Here is a 24,168-nt window from a genome sequence, read left to right as displayed (position 1 = left end):
AAATGCAAACTGAAGCAGACTGGTTAAACAGTAACTCCATTCCTGTCGCAGGGCTGAAGGATTAAGACTGTGGTTTGGCTATAGACTAGATTCCGCCATACCTGACACTATACTTCTTTGACTGGCTTTGCCGGGTGGTAACTGTATTTCACTATATTCCTGAGCTAATGCTGAATCACTGCTTTATTTCCAATGAATGGGGTCTTTCCATCCAACGGCTTGCGGCAATATATCAGCATGGAGCTCAGCAGTAAAGGTTATACAATAGCACTCACAGTAACTTAGTGTTAGGCTGCACTATATATATATGCACTTTCTTTTTTGACTAAATAGAATCTTTGTTGGTCAAAAACCAAATGGTGATTTGGTATCCTGTAATGTCATTCATCAAACCGTGCTGTTATTGGTTTATATTTCTTGGTTTGAGAGTAACATTGAGATAAAGGTCAAGATAATATTTACCTATCCTTGATGAGAGAATACATGGAGGTGGAAGATGATAAAAGGGGTCAGAGTAATAGAAAAGCTTTCAGAAAGCTTTAGCTACAGAGAGAACTAACAGCATGTGTTTCTCTGTGGTCAGTGTTGTGCTATTGCTGTTCATTTTGTGGATGCTTGTGGTCAAGTTTTGGAGACAGAGCCACAGACGAACTGATGGCGTTGCCAAAGAAAACAACAAACCAGAAGGTAGGAGGTTTGATTTTACTGAGAGCTGTGGGGCCATCTAAATTGAAGAATAGTTTCATTGATAACAACAGCTCAGCTTTGATTTAATGGAACACTGCATTTTTTTCTTTTGCAACTCCCCTAGAGTTAAACAGTTGAGTTTCAATATTTTTGAATACATTCAGCCAATCTCCTGAAACCCTATAAGTTTTGCATGAATTATTGAATCACACATTAGACCATTAGCATCTCACTCAAAAATGGCCAAAGAGTTTTGTAAAGCTTGACTTTTGTAGTTGTGTAGTTCACTGTGCACTAAGACCGACAAAATATAAACACTTTCTATTTTCAAAGTCGCCATGGCAAGGAACTATATACTTTCATTCTGACCTAATAATTTCCTGCACCATGGCTGCAACAAATGCTACTGCATTATGTAGCACTGCAGCCATGAAACATAAGCAAAGTTCCTTTTCTTATTATTACAGAATGAGAGTATAGATAACATGTACTTCATGTAGACGTCTTTGAAAGATCGCAACATCTGCTATTTATTAATTAGCCATCTTCTTTACCTCTATAAATCGTTTATATGATGAATCTTGAACTCCTGAAATTACTGAAGTATGATAACAAGCTCTGGTAAACAGATGCGATGAACTCATTGTACTGTCATGGGTCGCGACACATGCTTGTTTTCTTGTTTTACACTTGTTTTCCATTTGTCTTAAAACATAATGTAACTGTAGAATACTCAAACTTTAAAAAGTAAAAATTATTGAAACTCTTTTTTAATTATAGTTGAGTGAGATGCTAATGGTAAATCTGATTTAATGATTAATGCTAAGCTAATTTAACAAAAAAGTGCTTCAGAAAGACCTGGTGATCAGATAAATAGATTTAAAAAATGGTAAAACAACTCTTGTGGACTAAACAAGCCTGTTTATACAAACAAACAAACAAAAAAGATTGTTATTTTAATATGTGTTTCTTTTTATTGTCCAATAGCTGTTTTTCCCAAACTCCTGCATTCACTCTATAAGCTCTTCTTCAGTACCGTTTCTCCAACTATTTCTGGTCCTCGCTCTCTCCCTTTGCTGGGAAACATGCTGGATCTCGCCCAAGATCATCTGCCCATCCACTTGACTGCATTGGCAAAATGCTATGGAAATATTTATCGGCTTAACTGTGGCAGCACAAGTAAATTGTCTTTTTTATTCCAAACCTATTTCATAAAAACTCATATCGCAAATGGTGGATACATGTAGACTTACATGCATTTGTTCAGTAAATACACTCTTAAGATAAAAGTTTTTGTTGTGATGCCAAAGAACTATTTTTTGCTTCCTCAAAAAACCCTTTAGTCAGTAGTTCTTTTAAGAACCGACTACCTTTGAAGACCATTTAAAAAAACATCTAAATGAAGATTAAGACTATTCAACAGAGACCAAAATAATACACTTTTACCAACATGACATAAGCAACTAATATTGTAGAAAACAACTGTGAATTATTGCACATAATCATTTGCATGGATGAACCAAAGCATGTGCATATTTTCTAATATGCACAAGTAACACAATGATGTGAAGATTGAAAGGGTAGTTTTAAGAATTTCAATTCTGATATCAGAAATGTACAAAAGTGACTTACAGTAAGACATCCCTTGGTGTTATCCCTTGGCATACAACTACTTTTCCATAAAATTAGATCAGGACAAGTTTGTAGGACACTTTAATCAGATTAATTTTGTATTGTCTTTATATATATATAAAAACTAGACCTATGTGATTTTTTTTATATCTTCATATCTTTTCTCCTTTTTAGCCTACTTGCTTAAGCATGAATTATGAATTTCCTTTTAAATGTTGCATGTTCTGTAAAAAAAGTCGTTTTATCATTACACATTTTTATTTATGTCATTTGATGTTTTGTTTGTCTGCTTGTTTGCAGCTATGGTGGTATTAAACAACAGTGAGATTATCCGTGAGGCTCTAGTTAAGAAATGGTCTGACTTTGCTGGGAGGCCTTATTCATACACCGGTATTTCCAACTGGCATATTTTTTTCAAGAATGTCTACATTATTTATGTATATATTATTATATATGTTTCTTGTTCCTCAATCCTAGGTGATATAGTGTCTGGTGGAGGACGAACCATTTCTTTGGGTGATTTCAGTGAGGAATGGAAAGCTCATAGACGTGTCACCCACAGTGCTCTGCAGCGCTGCACCACTGACTCCCTGCACTCTGTCATAGAAAAGCAAGCACAACATCTCTGTCAGGTAAAGGACACACACTGACTAATACAGATACATCCTTCATTGTGACAGACATTGATTGGTGTCCAGGTCACAGGCTCAAGGACAGTAGAAAGAAAATAAATAAAGAAAGAACAGGAACAAGGATATTTAAGCATGATCATAGTCAAAATATAAAAATCATAATACATATTAAATAAAATGCTAAAGAGTACACAAGTTTTATTTCAGCAAAATGTTTACTACTAAATAAATTGAAAAAAAAAAAACTTATTAATAACCAGTGCTATCTCACAGCAATTCATAACCATAATTTTGTGACTAATTCATACTGTATGAATTCATACAATCTCATTCGTACAATTTAGAAGGATTTGCTTATCCCCCAATGACAGTTGGGTTTAGGGGTGGGGTTGAGTGCCACGCCTCTTTTTAAAAATGTTACATTTTTGTATGATTAAACTTAGACAAATGATTTAATTATTTAACTCGTACAAATTAGCCACTAAGTGAAGTTTATTTATAAACTAATTTCAAGAGGATCATGTGCTTATGATTGTTCAGGCTGGTCCCTCATTAGTTAATGCTCAATTTACCAATCGATTCCACGATTCCTAACTCACTAAAAATAACCAGAGATTCTTATCTCAGTATCTTTGTCTTGGAAAACACCCCCACCCACTCCTACTCCCCCTCCTTTCTAGATGGGTGACATGGCAGCACCTGTGATTAGCACTGTTGCCTCATAGCAAGAATATCTCTGGTAAAAGTCCTTACTAAACCAGTTCACATTTCTGTGCAGAATTTGCTCGTTCTTCTCATGCTCGCTTGGGTTTTCCCTGGGGTCTCCAATTTTCTCCTACAATCCAAAAAAACACGCAACCTATTAAATTAAACATACCAAAACGGCATCATAGTCAAGCTTTACGTAAGCCGTATATTTCCTTAGCCATCTTATATTTGCCTTTAGCCAGAAATAAATCAGAGGAGTTCATTGAGATCTACCTGTGCTCAAACCCCCATCTCACCTTGCTAACCGGAGGGAGCCCAAGGCTCAAGGACCTTGTTTCAATAACAGATTGAAAGACAGACAGACAGCAGACAGACAGAAAAGTTTTTGCTTCCTGCTTTTAAACAGGTGTTACGAGACTACAGTGGAAAGGCTGTGGATTTATCTGAGGACTTTACTGTGGCTTCGAGTAATGTCATCACAACTCTGACCTTCAGCAAAGCTGTAAATCTTTAAAGCTATTCATTACAATTTACAAAAGTGTTCTCAGTTTTACTCACTGTTAGACTTTCGTTATCTTTATGTGACAGTATGATAAAAGTTCAGCAGAGCTGCAGAAGCTGCAGGAGTGTTTGAATGAGATTGTTTCTCTCTGGGGTTCACCCTGGATCTCAGCCCTGGACTCCTTCCCTTTGCTTAGGGTAACATGCTTGATTTTATCTAGTATTGATAATCATTTTGATCCATACATCGTGGATGTATTTTATTTGTACCCTTTAAAAAATAATAATTCTTTGCAGAAATTTCCCAACCCTCCATTCTCTCGTCTAATGAAGGAGGTGGCCAGACGCGATGAGCTGATAGGAAAACACATAGAGGAGTTTAAGGTAAGACAAATAGTGCAAATAATAAGCACAGAGAGTTGTCAAAAATTTTCAAGTAGCATCTAATCAGGTGACATGTGTGCAGAAAAGTGAGCATAAAGAAGGTGGCACACTGACTTCTTCACTCCTGAAGTGTCTTGAACCACAACAAGGGGCAGCCAATCACACGGTGAGCAGTTTTTTTTTTTTTTTTTTTTTAGATTAAACAACTTTTTGACTAAATTTTTCAAAAGTAAAGACACAAAATGCTATAAAACATTAATGAATTAATTTTGCATATACTAGTCCATGGAGGCACGGTGGCTCAGTGGGTAGCACTGTCACCCCACAGCAAGAAGGTTGCTAGTTCCGGGTGGATCGGAATATTTTCTCTGTGGCAACCTCTGACAAATCAGAGACCAAGCCAAAGGTAAATGAATAAGTGAAATTCAATCCTATCAAAGAGTCAATCAGGATCAAGTTCCTCATCAAGATTTCATTTATGCTCAGGGGTGTATTCCAAAAAGCAACTTTAACTAACCTGTACAATAATCCTGAACTCTGCATAGTCTGTTCTGCTTTATTAAAGAATATTTGGTGTAATTGTGCTTTGATCCATTCTGTCTGCTGTTGGTCTCAGAAAGTGGTATTAAGCAAAAATCTAGTCCATAAAGCAGTGAGTATTTTGAGTTCAGAATAAATGTAAAGGCTTGTGGACACCAGATTGCTTTTTGCTCGCGTTTTCCATCGACGTTTAACAACTCGTGACTAAATAAAGGGCGCCAATGTGATTGTGCACACCAACGTGCAAAACAGCAGGTGTAAAAGTGTCATTTTTAAAGAAACACGTGCAGTTTGAAGAAGATATCTAGAGGTATTATGAATGAGGAGCTGCTTATTGCTCTGGTGAGCAATAATCATTTCTTCATCGCTAGAGCTGGAGTTGCTACTTGAACCATCAATGTGTGTTCGAATCGCCAGTAACTTTAACAACAAGCGTGTTAACTTTCTGTATTCTTCTTCTGTGTTACAAGCGGGTGTCAGAAGCTTAAAGTTGTGTAGCGACATCTAACGTCAAGAAATTGATTTTGCATACTCTTCTGCTCGACGCCAGTGAAAATCGCTTGGGTTTGAAACTGAAAAAAACGGATCAGAAAAAAGCTGATGATAAACGTAAGCGAAAAGCATCTCGATGTGTACGGGCCTCAGTGTGTTGTCTTCTATTCAGACTCTGACAGACACTCATGTGCACATGACCACGGTGGATCTGCTGATTGGAGGGACAGAAACTATTGCTGCCTTGCTTAACTGGACTGTGGCCTTCCTTTTACACAGGCCAGAGGTAACTTAATATATTCCTAAGTACCATCTACTAGCAAGGGTGTCCAGTCTTAGTACAGGATGTTCAGCATCCTGCAGAGTTGTAGTTCCTAGAAGGCCCATCACTAAGTGCTTGTAGAGTTGCAATGGCTACAATGTACAGTATTTGTGTCTGTTGAGTCTACAATTTAAGTTTTGACAAGCTGTAAAAATTTCATGCTGAACAAAACTTTTTTTGTTGTGATTTTTCCTGATTGGCCTGTTTTTCATTAAGATTTTACACTGACATGATTTACATAAGGCTCACAATACATCATTTCTATGCACTGAATCCTTATTATTCAGCTATGTCTAGGAGTAAGCCAACCCAGGCTCATTAGAAATATATGCCCAGGGCTAAATAGATGACTTTTGTTTCTTTTCACACTACTGATGTTTACAGGAACATACTACTGATAAATAAAGGGTTGTTTTTATCTGGTTCTTTATGGAACAATGTGTATGTAATCCATAATCGAACGAGTTTGGACATGAACGGCTTTTCTAGAGTGGTCAGCTTGGTAACTCGCCTCTTGTGGTGTTATATTTTTTACGTTTTTTTTTTTTTTTTTTTTCTAATCAGGCGAAGCATGGTTCCAAAAGCAAAAAAAATAAAAATAAATAAATAATTTTTTTTTTAATTATCCTAGCCATATTTTTTTAGTGAGTCTGTTTTTTAATATCAAGATTTTCCTTATATGGCTCCTTTAATGCATACTTCTGCTGAAGCCACACTGAGCTCCGCACCAGACTTAAACACGACAGTCAAAGCAGCATTTCATCATGAAAGTGTGCAAAAAAAAGAATTCATTTTTTTTACCCCCAGGTTCTGCTGGTTGCAATTCCAGAATTTTCATTGCCAATTGTTTATTGTAATTGTTTGTTTTGGTTACATTATGAATTTCCCCATGTCACGGTTGTGGATCTATCTGCTCTTTATTTGAAGTGTCTGCGTTGTGTGACAGTTATTTATATGGTATGTGTTTCTAGTATGTGTGCTTCTCTCTCTGTGTTTGTGTGGGAGTCGCGTGCCTGTCAGTGGGTGTTTGTTTTTATGTCGTCAGCTGAGCGGTCACATGATCATTGTCACCGGAACTATTGTGCAACACCGCTCAACTGATAATCAGCGCGCTGCAGGTGTAGCGCATTTTGTGTGCCTATAAATGTTCAGCGTTCCTGTCTCACTTTGTCAGTTCGTTGTTTGTTCACGGTCTTCTGTGTTCCTGTCAGGCTCTCCTCGTTGATTTTGCTGGTGGTGAGTGGGCTGGTAGTTTCTCTTGTGCAGTCACTAGATGCTTCCTGTTTACATCTATGTAGATGTGTGATCCTCTCTGTCGACGTCTGTCATGGACATTTTATCGGCGCTGCCGATCCACCCTTCTCCTCTTCATTGACTCTATGGACTACTGCACTCCCAGCCTTTTTTCCCTTTTTCCTGTTTTTGTGAAACTCGTCAATAAAGACTGTTTTACTTGCAATTGGGTTCCACGTCTTTTATATGTGATCGTGACAGAACGAACTGACCGAGCTGAAGGGAATTTTATTGACTCTAAACTAGTTAATGAACTTAAGATTCCTTTTACTTCTCTTTCTTCACCCATCGCTGTGTATGCTCTTAGTGGAGTTTCCCTCCAACCTGTCACGCACATCACAGCTCCCATTAGACTCATCACTTCTGGTAATCATACTGAAACCATTTCTTTCTTTCTCACCAACACTGCTAATAATCCTGTCATTCTGGGACATCCGTGGTTGGTGTTACACAAGCCCCACATTAATTGGGGTCACAACGCAGTTTTTTCTTGGAGTGAGAGTTGTCATAAGTCGTGTTTATTGTCTGCTTGTTCCACTGTTCCTTGTTCTGTGTTTCAGGAGGAGCAGGTGGATCTGTCAAACGTGCCCCGTGAGTACCATGACCTGAAGAGAGTGTTCAGTAAGTCCCGGGCTGCTTCTCTACCTCCTCATCGTCCCTATGACTGTGCTATAGATCTATTGCCAGGTACGTCTCCGCCTAAGGGCAAGTTATATTCGCTGTCTGTCCCAGAGAGGGAGGCCATGGAGAAATATATTTCTGATTCTTTAGCAGCCAAGATCATCCGCCCGTCTTCTTCACCGGCGGGGGCGGGATTTTTTTTTTGTGAAAAAGAAGGATGGTTCCCTTCGTCCGTGCATAGACTATCGAGGGCTGAACAGCATCACGGTTAAGAACACGTATCCTTTGCCGCTGATGTTTTCAGCCTTCGAGCGCCTGCAGGGGGCGAACTTTTTCACAAAATTAGATCTCCGCAATGCTTATCATTTGGTTCGCATAAGACCCGGGGATGAGTGGAAAACAGCGTTTAACACCCCTAGAGGGCATTTTGAGTACTGCGTTCTGCCCTTCGGCCTTTCTAACGCTCCGGCTGTTTTCCAGGCACTCGTCAATGACGTGTTGAGAGATATGATAGATCAGTTTATCTTTGTCTACCTGGATGACATCCTGATTTTTTCTCACTCTCTCCAGGAACACATTCAACACGTCAGACGAGTGTTGCAGAGGCTGTTAGAGAATGGGCTTTATGTCAAGGCGGAGAAATGCGTTTTTCATGCACAGTCCGTTCAGTTCCTGGGGCATATCGTGTCAGTCGAGGGGATGCGCATGGATCCAGAAAAGATTCAGGCTGTGGTAAATTGGCCAACCCCAGATTCTCGTAAGGCCCTGCAAAGATTTCTGGGCTTTGCCAATTTTTACCGGCGTTTTATTCGCAATTTCAGCCAGCTCGCCGCGCCTCTGACTTCCTTGACCTCCTCCAATACGCCGTTCAGGTGGTCTAGCGCAGCAGAAGCTGCTTTTTCCAAACTGAAAGGCTGCTTCGTTTCAGCCCCGATCCTCATCGCTCCTGATCCTTCCCGGCAGTTTGTGGTGGAGGTCGATGCGTCGGAGGTTGGGGTCGGAGCCATCCTGTCTCAGCGCTCCGCCTCGGATGGCAAGGTCCATCCTTGCGCGTATTTTTCTCATCGATTATCCTCTGCAGAAAGAAATTACGACATTGGTAATCGTGAGTTGTTGGCCGTCAAGCTTGCATTGGAGGAGTGGCGTCACTGGTTAGAGGGCTCAGGGGTGCCTTTTATCGTCTGGACCGATCATAAGAATCTTGAGTATATTAAATCCGCTAAAAGATTAAACTCCAGGCAGGCTCGGTGGGCATTATTTTTCGGTCGGTTTAATTTTACAATCTCTTACAGACCAGGCTCCAAAAACATCAAACCTGATGCATTATCACGTCTTTTTGACCCGTCGGATCGCACGTCATCACCTGATCCTGTGCTTCCCCAGAGGATTGTTGTAGCGAACATTTCCTGGGAAATCGAGTCGAGGGTTCGCACAGCCCTGGATGGGGTAACGCCCCCGATCGGATGCCCACCGAATCGGTTATTCGTGCCGGAGGAATTACGGTCCGACGTTGTCCGGTGGGGTCATTCCTCCAAGGTAGCTTGTCATCCAGGGGTGAGTCGCACATTATTCGTTGTCAAACAACGATTCTGGTGGCCAGCTATGGCTCGTGATGTGCGCGATTTTGTATTGGCTTGCTCTGTCTGTGCAGTTTCCAAGTCTTCCAATCGCCCACCTGCTGGGCTCCTTCAACCGCTGTCAGTGCCTTCGAGACCCTGGTCACACATCTCGCTAGATTTTGTTACGGGTCTTCCATCCTCTAACGGTAACACGGTAGTTTTGACCGTGGTGGACAGGTTCTCGAAAGCTGCTCATTTTATCTCTCTGCCCAAATTACCATCAGCCAGAGAGACAGCGGTTGCTGTTATTGATCATGTCTTTCGCATTCATGGCCTCCCGACGGATGTGGTTTCTGACAGGGGGCCTCAGTTTGTCTCTAAATTCTGGAGAGAATTCTGCCGTTTATTGGGGGCCACTGTCAGTCTTTCTTCTGGTTTTCATCCCCAGAGTAACGGCCAGACCGAGAGAGCCAATCAGGATCTTGAGCGCACATTGCGATGTTTGGTCTCACAGAATCCTTCCTCTTGGAGTCAGCAACTTTCGTGGGTGGAGTACGCACATAATTCCTTACCAGTGTCGGCTACGGGCCTTTCTCCGTTTCAGTGTAGTCTAGGTTACCAGCCACCAGTTTTTCCCAGTCTGGAATCCGAAGTCGCGGTTCCCTCCGTTCACGCCTTTGTCCAGAGGTGCCGTCGCACTTGGAACAGGGCCAGACAGACCCTCCTCCAAGCGGGGACGCGCACCAAGGCTAAAGCCGATCGCCACCGGTCTAAGCCTCCCGTTTACGTTGTCGGTCAAAAAGTGTGGCTTTCTTCCAAAAATATTCCTCTCCGCACCGTTTGTAATAAATTAGCTCCTAAATTTATTGGCCCTTTTATTGTCACTAAAATCATTAGTCCTGTGGCAATCCGCCTCAAATTACCTCCGGCGTACAGGAGAATTCATCCCGTGTTCCATGTCTCCAAAGTAAAGCCCGTTTTTCATACGGCAATTAATCCGCACACACCAGTTCCCCCCCCCCGCCGCGTCTCGTAGATGGGGAGACTGCTTATTCGGTTAAGCGCATTCTGGACTCTAGACGGAGGGGACGAGGATTTCAGTATTTGGTGGACTGGGAAGGTTACGGTCCGGAGGAGAGAAGTTGGGTTCCGGCCGGGGACATATTGGACCACTCTCTTATCGATGATTACAATCGCCAGGTAGGCTCGTCTGGGGACGCCAGGAGGCGTCCCTAGGGGAGAGGGTAATGTCACGGTTGTGGATCTATCTGCTCTTTATTTGAAGTGTCTGCGTTGTGTGACAGTTATTTATATGGTATGTGTTTCTAGTATGTGTGCTTCTCTCTCTGTGTTTGTGTGGGAGTCGCGTGCCTGTCAGTGGGTGTTTGTTTTTATGTCGTCAGCTGAGCGGTCACATGATCATTGTCACCGGAACTATTGCGCAACACCGCTCAACTGATAATCAGCGCGCTGCAGGTGTAGCGCATTTTGTGTGCCTATAAATGTTCAGCGTTCCTGTCTCACTTTGTCAGTTCGTTGTTTGTTCACGGTCTTCTGTGTTCCTGTCAGGCTCTCCTCGTTGATTTTGCTGGTGGTGAGTGGGCTGGTAGTTTCTCTTGTGCAGTCACTAGATGCTTCCTGTTTACATCTATGTAGATGTGTGATCCTCTCTGTCGACGTCTGTCATGGACATTTTATCGGCGCTGCCGATCCACCCTTCTCCTCTTCATTGACTCTATGGACTACTGCACTCCCAGCCTTTTTTCCCTTTTTCCTGTTTTTGTGAAACTCGTCAATAAAGACTGTTTTACTTGCAATTGGGTTCCACGTCTTTTATATGTGATCGTGACACCCCAACCATTGCAGAGCTTGGGGGACCAGAGTAAGTGCTTCAGCTTGGCCTCACCTGGTCCAAGGCTGTGAATTCTTAGGGGTACATTTAGATAGGATGATAAGTTCCTGATTATCTTGGTTCAACTGTGTTTATGACTTAAATAAACTATGAAAAGAATTAGGCACCCTAACTTTGAAAAAAAAAAAAAAAACAATGTTCAAACATTCAGCTCAAACTAAGAGTATTACATGACCATTCTCTCTTTAATCAGGTTCAGGATAAAGTGTATGAGGAGCTGTGCTGTGTGCTGGATGTGCGGTACCCTCAATACAGTGACCGACACAAACTGCCATATCTGTGTGCTCTGATCAGTGAGATGTTACGACTGCGACCTGTAGCTCCCCTCGCCGTGCCACACAGAGCCATACGAAACAGCAGGTAAGCATCAAGTGAAATTACAGTGCTGTGATTACTCATAATTGGAATCAGTTTAGCTCATCATTGATGCTAAGTTAATAGTGATAATAACAAAGTTAGATAATAATAAAGCCTATTTGAGAGTTTGTAAATCCAACAATTCATTTTGGTTTTCATATTTATACTGACAATTATTCAAATTTTTGGAGTAGAATTAGAAACTAAAAAAGATTTACTTTCTGAAGACAACTAATTCATCTATTTAACCAGTGTTTTCCAATCTCTCAAACACTTAGGAGTTAATTTTAACAATGTAAATAAAATAATTTTAACAATGTAAATTCTATTTATTTCCTTACATCTTTCCTTTGAAAGGGTTAGGGATGATAATATTTCCCTAATAAGACCCTGCTACTATATCCCCACATGTCATTCAATGTCATAACTAGCTCATATGTCATATAAGATGTCGTCTGTTGTAATCATTCCAGATTGTACAAATATGTTTGACAGATAACAAAGCATTGTTTGTTTTTAGATCAAAAACCAATGAGTGGAAGGACTAAGGGTTAGAAATTGGGTTTGGCAAAAGTACTTGGTTAACACAACATGGGGTAACGTTCTTCTATGTTTTTGTTGTGACTTGGTAACGTGGGAGGAAATTTGATTAGTGCAGAATCATTTACTTGATCTCAAACATTTTTACGCAAAACATTTTTCATGTAAACTCCAACCAATCATAAAGATTCTATTGGTCTATTTTAATCACAGGGATTGAGTGCTATATTACATGAGAATTGTTTTGCATTGATATAAATACAGAAAAAAAAAATTTATTTAGGAGGAGCCTAATCATTCAGACATCAATCATCATTACATGCGTATGTGGGTAATTCTTCAACTACGGGCACTTTTATGTTCTTTGATCATATATCCAAAAATATATAGATTTTTCTTAAAATTGCTCTTTCTTTGTCAAAAAACAGTTTGTTTCTTGAACAAAAAAACCTGTTTTAAATTTTTTTTACTAGCTTTCTATTATATTTTACATATTATTCCACCTCCTTTTACATGTCAAAATCACTGTTTTCACCTTGTCGCACACCTAGAGTTCTAAACTTCAACAATGAAAATAACATTTTAAATTATTATTTATCTAGTAACTATTAATGTATCTTAATGAAGCACTAGTGAAATAATTTAAATATTTTATAGTTATTATTTGGAGACTATTATCAATTTTATTTATACCAAATACTAAATAAAGCTGTCGCACAATATCAGTGTCATTTCCACCACAACACATTAATGTCGCTTTAAAAAGTTTGTGTAATAGATTATTCAGGTGGTTTCTATGAAAATGAATTATGCCATCTGAGAAACAGGTTCAACATGGAGGAAATAAATTTTTTTTATCAACAACACATGAAGAAAAATCAAGATGCTTGATAAGAAAATAAATTTTTTCTATGTCATTTCCAAACATGCTGTACCTTCAAAGATGTTTTTTTTTTAAAAACCAAACAAAATTAAGGTAAATAACTGTATTTTGTATACATGAAATGGCTGGTATCAATTCTAAGCTAATCGGTGAAGCTTTTTTATATTTTTTCACAATAAACTGTAGAAATGTAATTTCCACCGCTGTCATTTCCATCACCACACATTTAAAAAGTTCTCATCACACAGAAAACAATTAAACTGAGCATCTACATAGCAAGAATGAGAGATGAGCCTCATTATTTACTTTCACTTTCACAGACATCCATTAGCCTATATATAATTAAATTTGTTTGTTTTCCAGTGGAAAAGTTATTTAATTTCAGTAGGTACTTTGTAACTAATTACACCCAAAACTGGTTTCAAACTAATAAAAATGTCTAAAAAAAAGATTCTTTGTTCAACTTTTCAACATCAAGAATCGTCAGATCAAAAATCAAACTCCCGTAATGCAATTCAAAAGCATTAATTAACTTAACAAAAACAGTAAATCATAAATTTGTGAAACAGTTAATTAATCGTTGTTGGGGTTTTTATTACATACAGTGTTTTGCCTCTGCTTTTTATGCATGATGTCTCAACATTGAAGCTTTACAACATTGCTCACTTGGTTATTTACGCAACGGTAAATTTACAAATTTCTGCTTAGCATTGCAGGGCATTTCATTCCCAAAAATACAATAATCATCCCTAATCTTTACGGAGCTCACCATGATCCAGAAGTCTGGGATGATCCATATAGCTTCAAACCAGGTAGGCCTACAAAGCATGTTGTCTGACTTTCAGTTTGGTTGTTTGCATGCATATCACAGTGCTCATTAACTGCGACAGTCAACCTGGTTTATTGCAGAACGCTTTTTGGAAGGTGGTGGCGGGTCCCTTCGTTCTCTGATACCTTTTGGAGGAGGCGCACGACTGTGTTTGGGAGAGGCAGTAGCCAAAATGGAGATGTTTCTCTTCACGGCATATCTCCTGCGAGAGTTCAAGTTCCTGCCTGCCAGTAAAGAAGAGCCACTGCCTGAACTGCGAGGTGTCGCCAGCGTGGTTCTTAAAGTTAAACCATATACAGTTATAGCACACCCCAGAGAACAGTAGATGCTTATGAGGAGAGAGTTACAGTTGTCTGGCTATGTTTATGGATAATATTAGTTGAATGTTTATTCTGCAGTGTAAAATACATCAGTAGTATGTACAGTAACTCATCATTTTTCAATGTAGTCTCATGGCATATCTTAACTTTTTTTGTATTCAGATCTCATTTATAGATTTAATACAACTCATGTATTCATGAACCACTGACGGTTGGGTTTAGAGGTAGGGTTTAGGGATACAACTCCTAATGAAATTGTTTGAATTTGTATGAAGTGTTGCATGCAAAACTGTTGCAAATAATTTATTTGTGTTGAATTAAAACAAACAAATTAAATTGAATAATGTTCAACTTAATTTGTTTGACTAAATTCAACACAAGTTGTTTACAACCAATTAACGTAAAAAAATTGAGTAAATCCAAGGAATCATCTTTGAATAATTTTTTTCAGTGTACATAAAATAGTTTAGTTTCCATGTAAAATTGAGCTGATTTTTTCTTGCGTCTTGAAAAAGGTTGATAACAAGTAGCTACATGAGACTACAGAAGTTAAAAACAAGACAAGCTATCTACTGGTGAGTTTACTTTTAAGACTTTAATTGTTGCTTATACCCATAATCTTGCAAAATATTCAAACTCAGACTCTGAATGGAGATTGAAAATGTTGTCTGAAATGCTGGCCATGTTGAAGTTAAGGTGTAGTTTATTTATAGCTCAAATATAGCGCTTTACGAATTTGGCCAAACACTGTACTGCTTTTGTCATAGACAGAGACCATCATAATTTAGGATTTTTGGGGTGTAAATTAACAACAAGTAATAACACTGGGCTATAATTCACTGATGTTATTTTATTGTCTGTAATGAGAATTTAATTTTTGGAGAAAATGCTTTAATTAGACTGTGGAGTATAAAGTAGTAAAGAAATTCTTTGTATGATTTTCTTTGTGTTGGTGTTGGTGGGGGGAGGGGTGGGGGGCTGAAACTGAATTGTAAAAAACCTCAGTATCTATTAAATTCTTTGATTGAAATGTTTTTCATTCATTCTATTGGCTTAATCACTTTATTTATCAGAGGTCGCCACAGCGGAATGAACCACCAACTGATCCAGCATATGTTTTATGCAGCAGAAGCCCTTCCAGCCGAAACCTAGCACTAAGAAACAATCACGCATTCACACACATACACCATGGCCAATTTAGCTTATTCAATTCACTTACAGCACATGTCTTTGGATTGTGGGAGAAACCAGAGCACCTGGAGGAAACCCACATGAAGATGGGGAGCACAGGAAAACTTCACACAGAAATGCCAACTGACCCAGCTGGGGCTAGAACCAGCAACCTATTGTTGTGAGGTGACAGTGCTAACCTCTGAGCCACTGTGCCATAAAAGCGTGAAGTTATTACCTGTCACTTTAGTATTGATTGAATGATTTTTTTTTTTTAAAAATCAAAATGAGAAATAAAAATAAAACATGAAATATGAATCAAACCTGCAAAAATCCCATTACAGCTGCCAAGATTGCACAGTCGAGACCTCTTAGAATTTAATTGAAAATATTAGAATTTGCCAATTGTCCTCAGTAGGGTCCACTGACAATAATAATAAAAACACACGGCGCATTCATCAAGTAAAAATTAAATCCTATATGCCCACAGGCAAACAGCAAAAATTTGGTAGAATACTAAATATGCAGAAGATAAATTTGCACTAGTTATAAAAATCTAATTATGGTAGCATTTAAAACTCAGTGACCATACAATTATACATCCCTGCCATACCAAGAGCTGAGCAATGAGAGCAATATATAATCCACAGCTTGAGACCTGATGTTTTGAACCAGGACAACATTGTCAAACTGTCACTGCATGAAATTGTGAAATTTTGAGTTCACAATTGAAAAGATGATGATACATGCATATTTATACTTAGTTGCTCTGTTAAAATAATTGGGTTAAAAATACCCCAACATATAACCCAACTATAGGTTATTATAGCACCTTCCCAACTATGGGTTATTTTGACCCAATGCATTGGTTTATTTTGATTAAATTTTATTATTATAAATTTTTTTAATTTTTTTCCATTCTGGTATTATTATTACTACTAAATATTGAAAATGCTTTATTTCCATTTTAGTTCCAGAAACTTTTGTTAAAATATATCAAGAATCACAAACAACGAAGAACAAAGTGCAGACAGTTACAAACTGTGCAAGCAGAAAATCATGTGCAGAATATGGAGCTCTGTGTGCTGTAGAGGCTGTCCAGCAGCTGCAACAGGCTTCACTGTGTCCACAATGTACAATACAGTTTAACCACATCCAAATGCTTCGAAAAGATGGTCTTGGATGGTAAAACGGATATAAAAACCACAACAGGCAATTTGTTAAAAAAATAACAACAAAATTATTGCGTTATAGCTTAAATCAACTTTATAATGCAAAAACAACATTGTGCACGCTTCATACGGCTGTTTTGTGTCAGTTAAATCAGTTAATTGTTGAAATTAAAATTTTTAACCCGACTGGTTGAGTTTTTAAATAAATACCCAAATAAAGGTTAAAAATAACCCAACAAAGCACCTAATATGTTTAACTCAACCATTGGGTTAAATAAATAACTCAACGTTTTTTAGAGTGTGGTCAAGATACGTCTTTGAAAAATGTAATAAAAATTGTCTTGAATATGTTCATCTCTGTTTTATTACAGTACTATTGTTATGTTAAGTGATTAAATTCTAATTACTTCTACTTGTGAATCTGATATTGTATAAGCTAATTAGATCAGTTTCAAATACTGTCTTGTTCTTCACTTTGTTTAACAATACTGTCATTTTTTAGCAATAAACGCATAAAATATTTGTCATGCCAGTGCCAAAGCGCTTACACTGGAAACTGTGAAAAAGAGATAGTTTTATATAAGTATACTAACAAGTGTAGGCTACATCATTTTCATTTATCAAAATATTGGTCACCAGTCTGTAACCTTTGGTGCTGTTCCTCTCTCGTCCTCTAGAGGGCAGAACACACTCCACCACCAGCTAAACGCAGATCTGCACACACTTCCTGTGATTGCTCGAGTTGTTGATAAACAGCGAGCACATGCTGGAAACTGTTTCTGGCATTTTGTCTTTGAACAGATCGACTGATACTTGTATTTAACTCCTAAACCAGTAGTGTGACGATCTGTAGTCTGCCATGTCTCTGCAATTACACGCTGAACTATGAGACTTCTCTGCTCAGGTAGGGCGTGACAGTCCTGTCCGCTACAGTTAGTGCAGCTTCCAGACAAACTACGTTAGTAGCTTAGTTTGTGGTAGCGTCTGTTTATGTTCATATAAAGCACGTGCTCTCTTTTATTTTTCATGGGTGTTTTACTTAAAAGTTTGTTGAAATAATTGCTGACATGTTTTATTCTTTTATTGCAATGTGTGTTTTGATAACGCTTATGCGTTAGTCAGTGTATTTACTAAAATGTTAAAACAATGAACAATACATTTATTGGATTATTTATTCATCATTCTTGGCGCTAGTTAGTGGAAATAAAGTTGTTATTGTTAGTTCTTGCATTAACCAATGTTAACAAGCACACCTTTTGATTTAGTAATGCATTATAATTAATGTCATAGTTATAGAAATATTGTTCTTCATTAAGTCATTTGGTACTAAATAAACTGTGACCTGCATGGTAATACTGTGTGTTAAATATGTTGTTATATGCGTAATATTATGTTTGGATCAATGCACATTTTGTTTACTGATTCAACAATCTGTTTTATGTATTTAGGACACTGATGGATTTTATAAAAGAGTTTACTACAGCTGTGACGCACATCATTTTGTCTGTCTCATCACTCAATGCTGCTTATTGGCTGTTCAAGGTAAATATAATTTCAATGTCTGTAATGCATTACAAAGAGCACAGAACAGCAAAAGAAACAAAACAGGGGGGAACTTAGGAAAGGAAAGGTCTGTTTTACGCTTATTTTTAAAACAATTGTGTTTAATAGAAGGATTTTTGATGAAACGTTTAACACCAAAAGTATAGTTCACCTCAAACTGAAAATTGTGTCATCATTTGAGTTGAATATGATACATGCATATGACGTACAGTTTGTCCAAACAAGTTCAGGTCTAAAATGTAGTAGTTAAAATGTAGTAGTATCATTATTATTGAATATGTGCTGAAAAATCTGTGGCTTGTTTTTCTTACTGCATCTTTCTGATAGAATTATCTGTTAATATTGTAGTGGGGTAATGTAGTCTTTCACTACAGATTCCACAATTATGAAAAAAAGTAAAACCTGGAAAATATGCTTTGAAATAGGGCTGCACGATTAAGCAAAATCTTGATTCGACCCTACACATGATCTTAATTAAGCTTTTCTACGATTCACCCAATTATATTTTCAAGGTCAGAAGGAAGCATAAAGGCAGTCGCACAAGTCTTCACATTGCTTTATATACCTTGCTCAGCTACATGGACACCTCCAAATGATGTTAAAAGTGTCACATACAGTATTTATAAGGTGTAATTCACCCAAAAAGTAATTTCTGTCTGAATGTAATGATGTATTCACGGCTGCGAAATCACATGTGAGCTGACGCACTGTTTGTTTACTACTGAGAGGACGCACACATGCCTGCTAATGATGACTTTAGTAAACAGAACATGCATATGCTGTCAATAACCGGTAATAAAGTTTTAAATAACATTCAGTTTGTTGCACAGAGCGATCATTTGAGAGTCGCGTGGGAATTATGATTTGCATGTAAGTTTTTTTTTTTTCCACAGAGTGACAGCAGCCATGACATGAAACGCACTTGGCAGTAAAAGTAAAACCGGTGTGCAAATCATATATTTAAGTGATCATATTGTATTTTTAGAGTTATGATTATGATGTTTTAGTGTAATGATTTTTAGTGAAAACATATGGAAGTATATCTCGGATAATTTTTTAATGCAATATGATTTGCAGTTGCATTTTCCATATATGGACTTCAATTTTGGCCCGTTTCCACTGAGTGGTACGGTACGGTTCAGTACACTTATGGCCGTTTCCACTGTCAAAAGGCCGAAGAACCTAACCGTACTGTACTACTTTTTCGGCACCCATTACAAAGGGTACCTAGGGTACCAAAAGGCGGAGCTAGACGCTGAACGCTATTGGTTTACAGAGAAATGCCATTCGCTCACGCACCAAGCCAAAATAAAAACAAAGGAACTGCCATGTTCTAAATACCAACCGATACATTACACCGTAATATTATATTCATATAATAACGAGCCATGGTTTACCCGAGCTCAAACCTTGTCATTGTCTTGATTAACATTAACAAAGCCAAGAAGAACAAAATCTGCTCTGCCCTTTTTTTGTTTTACGAGCCCGTCTAAAAGTGCGAGCGGTTTCACTTTGTCCAGAGAGCTCGCAATCTTGTCTATATTTGAAATAACAAACTTTTTGAGCTCATATTAATAACCTGCTTGTGATCATTGAATCGCTTTATATCCATTTCTGTCAGGAAGGAGCAAACACGAGAGTGAAGTGCAAAAAAAACAAAGGAGAAGCCAAAAAAAAACAGCAGCAAATGATGCGTCTGCAACCTAAAACATGAATAAACTGCCATGTTTAACTATTAATATCACCTTTTGGACTATTATGGACTCATAATGACAGAATTACTTACTAAGAGGCTACACGTGCTGATGAAGATTAAAGACAAATGAGAGGTTTGCACTGTCTGTGGTTAATGTTGTGTGTTGTTTTTTAACCTAAATAAGGACTAAATGTATGGTGTGTGTAGTTATTCTGTAATTGGTAATATATCGGAGACTGTAAGGGTCTGTATGTGTTCAATTATTTAATTATTTATTTTATATAATTGCAGACGTTACAGTAGGCTATTTCGCACTGTCATTGATCTGCAGTTATAATCAAATTATGTTCATAGAAAAGTTAGTAATAAACCTTTATACAAAAGTATTTATGTGTATAAAGCATCTGTTTTGTGAGAAGTGCTTCTCATGATATGTGAACGACCCGTACAGCTTTACTGTAATCATTTCCTTGAGCAAAAATGACGTCGTACACCATGCCCACCAAAAGAGTATCATTGATTCCCTTTTAGCAGTCGAAATGCAAGCCTGATAAAGGTGACCCGTACTGAATCATATCGTACTGTACCACTCAGTGGAAAAGAGCCATTTGAAGCACAGACAGCATGACCGTCCTTCTCGGAACCGCAGGTGGCATGATTTGCTCAGGTACTTCAAGCAGCCGAGCAAGCTGGAGACTCGAGTTACCACATCACGTAGTACTGGATAATTTCTAGCGGTATTTCCACCAAAGGACGTCATGGTCTGTCCTTCATAAAAAAACCTGTGGGTAACTTCAATTTGGTTAGTGAAGACCAGCACTGATTGTGCTGTTTGATAAAGCTACAAACTCCTTTAATGTGTCCAAAATTAAATGGATACTAAGTAAAAGGAAATCTGTATTGCATGAGCTGTCATTGAGCTGCCAATGGTGGCTTAGCAAACGTAGCTACGCGCAGGGGCTCTGTCAACCTTCGAGCGAGGGAAACAGGTCAAAGTGCTAGGCATATGGATTGTGCAAATCTGACACCCCGTACCCTAAAAGTTTGGACAGGGTGGTGGAATTTTTTCCCTTTTCAAAATCAAAAACGCAAGAGGAGAAATGCCAGCGTTGATCAAGATCTGTGAGGGGCACTAAAGGTGCGGACTGCGGGGTTAAGTTGGTTTTGTTTTGATTTTCCTGACACATTCAGTGATAATTAGACGGCAATAACTCACACACATCCTACCATATAATGATCTAAGCTGTGTTTCCTACAAAAATACAAAGCAGGTTATGTTTCACAGCGGTCTTTTTGCTCTTTTTTTCGCTCAATATTATGAGCACTGCTCCGTTTAAGCCTTCGCCATTGTAGGCATACTAATAACGAATGGGTAGGTCATATCATGAGTTATTGATCTGGAAAATACGATTCTGCGAATCTGTTGCTAACTTTACTGAACTTCATATTTCCATCTGTTTCAAACTACGAATATTTGAAATTAAAAATCAACAGAACAAAACAGAGATGTGATCACAAACTGAGCACTTTTTCAGTAATTTATAAAGAGCACACAAACATACAGCTATAGGCAACTCACTGTACATTATTATGGGTCAATGATACTAATATTTGGCACAAATCTATCAGTTTCCCCTTTCTGGCTGTTCTTTCTATGAATGAAATATGTAGAAGCACTGTATAATTCCTCGTCGGTTAATAGCGCTATACTGTATTTCATTGCACAACAATTTAATTTGTTACTATTAGATTATTTTTACATTTCAGCTCTCCTGCTGTGCATGAACTGAGCTGTTGAATAGTTAGCATATGAGGCGACTAGGCTAAGCTAGCTTCAATTTTGATTGAATTATTCTCTAATCAGTTGCCTATTATGTTGTAAATATACCCCTGTAGTGCATACTGCAGTCCTTTTTTATCTGGCTTTCTCGGATATCTCACCTGTTCAGCAAAAATGACTAACTAAATCCCTGGGAATGTCTGACACCAGCGCATACACATTGTAAAAGACATGCCAGGCATGAAAGCTTGACAGGCGTAGAAACAGTAACTAAGAAGGGCGGAGCTTAGCGAAGGGTCATTTGCATTTGGATTATAACACAATTTATGCATCCACATATGGAGAATGTAATTGCAAATCCTATTTGCAATTGCATTTGAAAATTGCCAGGAATATACTTCCATAAACACAAAGTGCTATGCATGAAAACAGTTACTGGGTCAGTATAACTACTCTAGCCTAACATTCAATATAATGCAAGAGGGAATCTGATAATGACAAATGTTTCATTTTACCTGTGAAAATAAAAGGTCTAAAAATGTTTTCAATGACAAATGTCAGGATATGTCACAAACACAGTAATTCAACTTCAGAACTATGAATAGTTGTATTCTGATGTAATCACTTTACTGTGAAATAAAAACCAGGACATTTTTAAAGTCTGTTCATTTAAAGTCCACCATTTAAAGCCTATACAGAATTTTGCATTTTGCACCAACAGTAGACCTACACGCAGGCCTAATAATATTGTTGTTGTTTACCATATGTTTAAGAATGAACAATAATAATAATAATAATAGGCTACTCAGATTAACCTTTATTTTTCATCTACAAAATCGTGAGAAAATCTTACTTTTAAGCAAAACGAAATCATGATTCTCATTTTAGCCAGAATCGTGCAGCCCTACTTTGAAATAACAATACCATGAATTTGAAATGAGTACTACTCCATAGTAAGATTTAAGATTTTTTTTCTATTTGCAGAATCACAGAGCATCCTCATTGGGCTTCCTCCTGATCGGCTGTTCCTCCATTCTTTCATTCTTATCTCCCACTAACCATAACATCACGAATGATCTGAAATGGGCAGGTGAATCACTTGGACCTGTGTTTTTTACATTTGACCTTCTGTGGCTTAGTGACGACCACATCACAGCCCGCATCCTCCTGATTGGCTCCAGTTTTTTCATAATACTGTCTGATTGGCTGTCGTCAGATGGATTGGTCATTATGTCCCGCTGCCTGGCCTTTTCTACCCTTTCCTGTTCGCTGACAGTGTGTGCTTTTGCTGAAAATGTTGCAGGGGCAGTGGGAAGTGTTGCCCTCAGTCTCCCTTTATTAGTTTCCCCAAGGAACAGATCTGGAGCTTTGGGTTTCCTTATGTTGCCTACTGAAGGACTTCTCAGAGGGATGCTTAATGTCATAATGGCATTTGGTTGCTGGACTACCAGAAAAGCCCTTAATAAATTCCTGATTGATTTGAAAAGCTGGGACTGACTTGGGAGGGAAGAAATGGTTTCCAAATACAATAGACCATTTCTTCATTGTTCTCAGGTTATTAGCATATATATGCACTGCTAATGTGGATTGTTGCATGTAAAGGCCTTCTGTCATAATAAGCTAATGTTGCAGTACTGTATGTTATACTACACAAAGTAGAGTTTGCTTATAACCTATTAAATCCATTACAGTGACACTGAAGGCTAGTAAAAACCTTTAGCAATGAATAAATAGTTCAGCATCATGAACAATACAGCTCTTTGTAAAGAAAGAATGGGACTCTGTTTGGACCAGTGTTGCCATGACCGCATATTATAATTTGGTTGCCCATGGCAAATTTGCATACTACTTTAAATTCGATAGTTTCCTTAAATGTCAAATTGCAACATACAGTAACCCTGTTTATGCAGTTTTGGATTGATTATCACAAAAATAATAAATACATCCTGGGTACACTCTTAAAAATAAAGGTTGTTTATTGGTAGTTATATTTCAATGAAAAACATTAAACATTCATGGAAGGTTTCTATTACATAAAAGGTTCTTTATGGGGAATGTTTTTTGATACAAAAATGGTCCTTGTTACATTCCCTTAATTCTGTCTAGGGGAAAACAGGTACGCAGTAGAATGTTAGTGGAGTTTGTGTGTGTGTCAGCAATGAGGTCCCATGAGGAACTTCCCAAAAGACTAAACGAAAGAAATTACGCAGAGGAATACTCACAATGCAAATTAAATAAAGAATAATCAGATATTTATTCAACGATTAAGGGAGGGTTTCAAGAGGGACTTCAAGCAAAAACAACAAACAAAAAGTTTTCAAACTGATAGAAAGGGAAGAACTAAATAATCTATCAAAGAAAAGAAAAATACATCAAAATACCCTCACTCCCTTACTAACATAAACAGGAGAAAAAACTGTTACAAACTGAAATATGGCACCCCCTCTCTACTAACCTGATGCCAAGTTAAAAAAACAAAAACAAAGTAAAGGGTCAATAATGAAGTAGGATTGAAAAATCTAAAGGAAACTCACAAAACTACATTAGATTGACAACAGCTTTAACAGAAATTAAA

The 24,168-nt window shown here is 38.0% G+C and overlaps 1 protein-coding gene and 2 long non-coding RNA genes across 3 annotated transcripts; 2 read left to right on the top strand and 1 right to left on the bottom strand.

Annotated features, from left to right (window-relative positions):
* Window positions 1–531: 531 nt before the first annotated feature.
* On the top strand, window positions 532–15,659 carry cyp21a2 (cytochrome P450, family 21, subfamily A, polypeptide 2). The gene is made up of 12 exons (XM_087286786.1): window positions 532–687; window positions 1,675–1,866; window positions 2,620–2,709; window positions 2,797–2,951; window positions 4,066–4,161; window positions 4,248–4,358; window positions 4,458–4,544; window positions 4,627–4,710; window positions 5,749–5,862; window positions 11,477–11,643; window positions 13,772–13,875; window positions 13,973–15,659. Exons 1-12 carry the CDS (start codon window positions 564–566, stop codon window positions 14,215–14,217), a joined length of 1,569 nt encoding a protein of 522 aa, XP_087142912.1. The 5' UTR covers window positions 532–563; the 3' UTR covers window positions 14,218–15,659.
* A 1,626-nt stretch (window positions 15,660–17,285) lies between these two features.
* On the top strand, window positions 17,286–23,562 carry LOC147833312 (uncharacterized). Its single transcript, XR_015511148.1, has 3 exons — window positions 17,286–17,458; window positions 18,003–18,096; window positions 22,578–23,562. It is a non-coding gene; the product is annotated as an uncharacterized LOC147833312 (long non-coding RNA).
* LOC147833313 (uncharacterized) lies at window positions 17,625–19,795 on the bottom strand. Its single transcript, XR_015511187.1, has 2 exons — window positions 19,318–19,795; window positions 17,625–19,236 (listed from the first exon to the last, which is right to left on the bottom strand). It is a non-coding gene; the product is annotated as an uncharacterized LOC147833313 (long non-coding RNA).
* Window positions 23,563–24,168: the final 606 nt, after the last annotated feature.

Source organism: Danio rerio, chromosome 16 (assembly GCF_052040795.2).
Source record: "Danio rerio strain M-AB ecotype USA chromosome 16, GRCz13ab, whole genome shotgun sequence".
Taxonomy (NCBI): Eukaryota; Metazoa; Chordata; class Actinopteri; order Cypriniformes; family Danionidae; genus Danio; species Danio rerio.
Note: the sequence above shows the minus strand (reverse complement) of the source record. Positions and strands in the feature narration are given on the sequence as shown.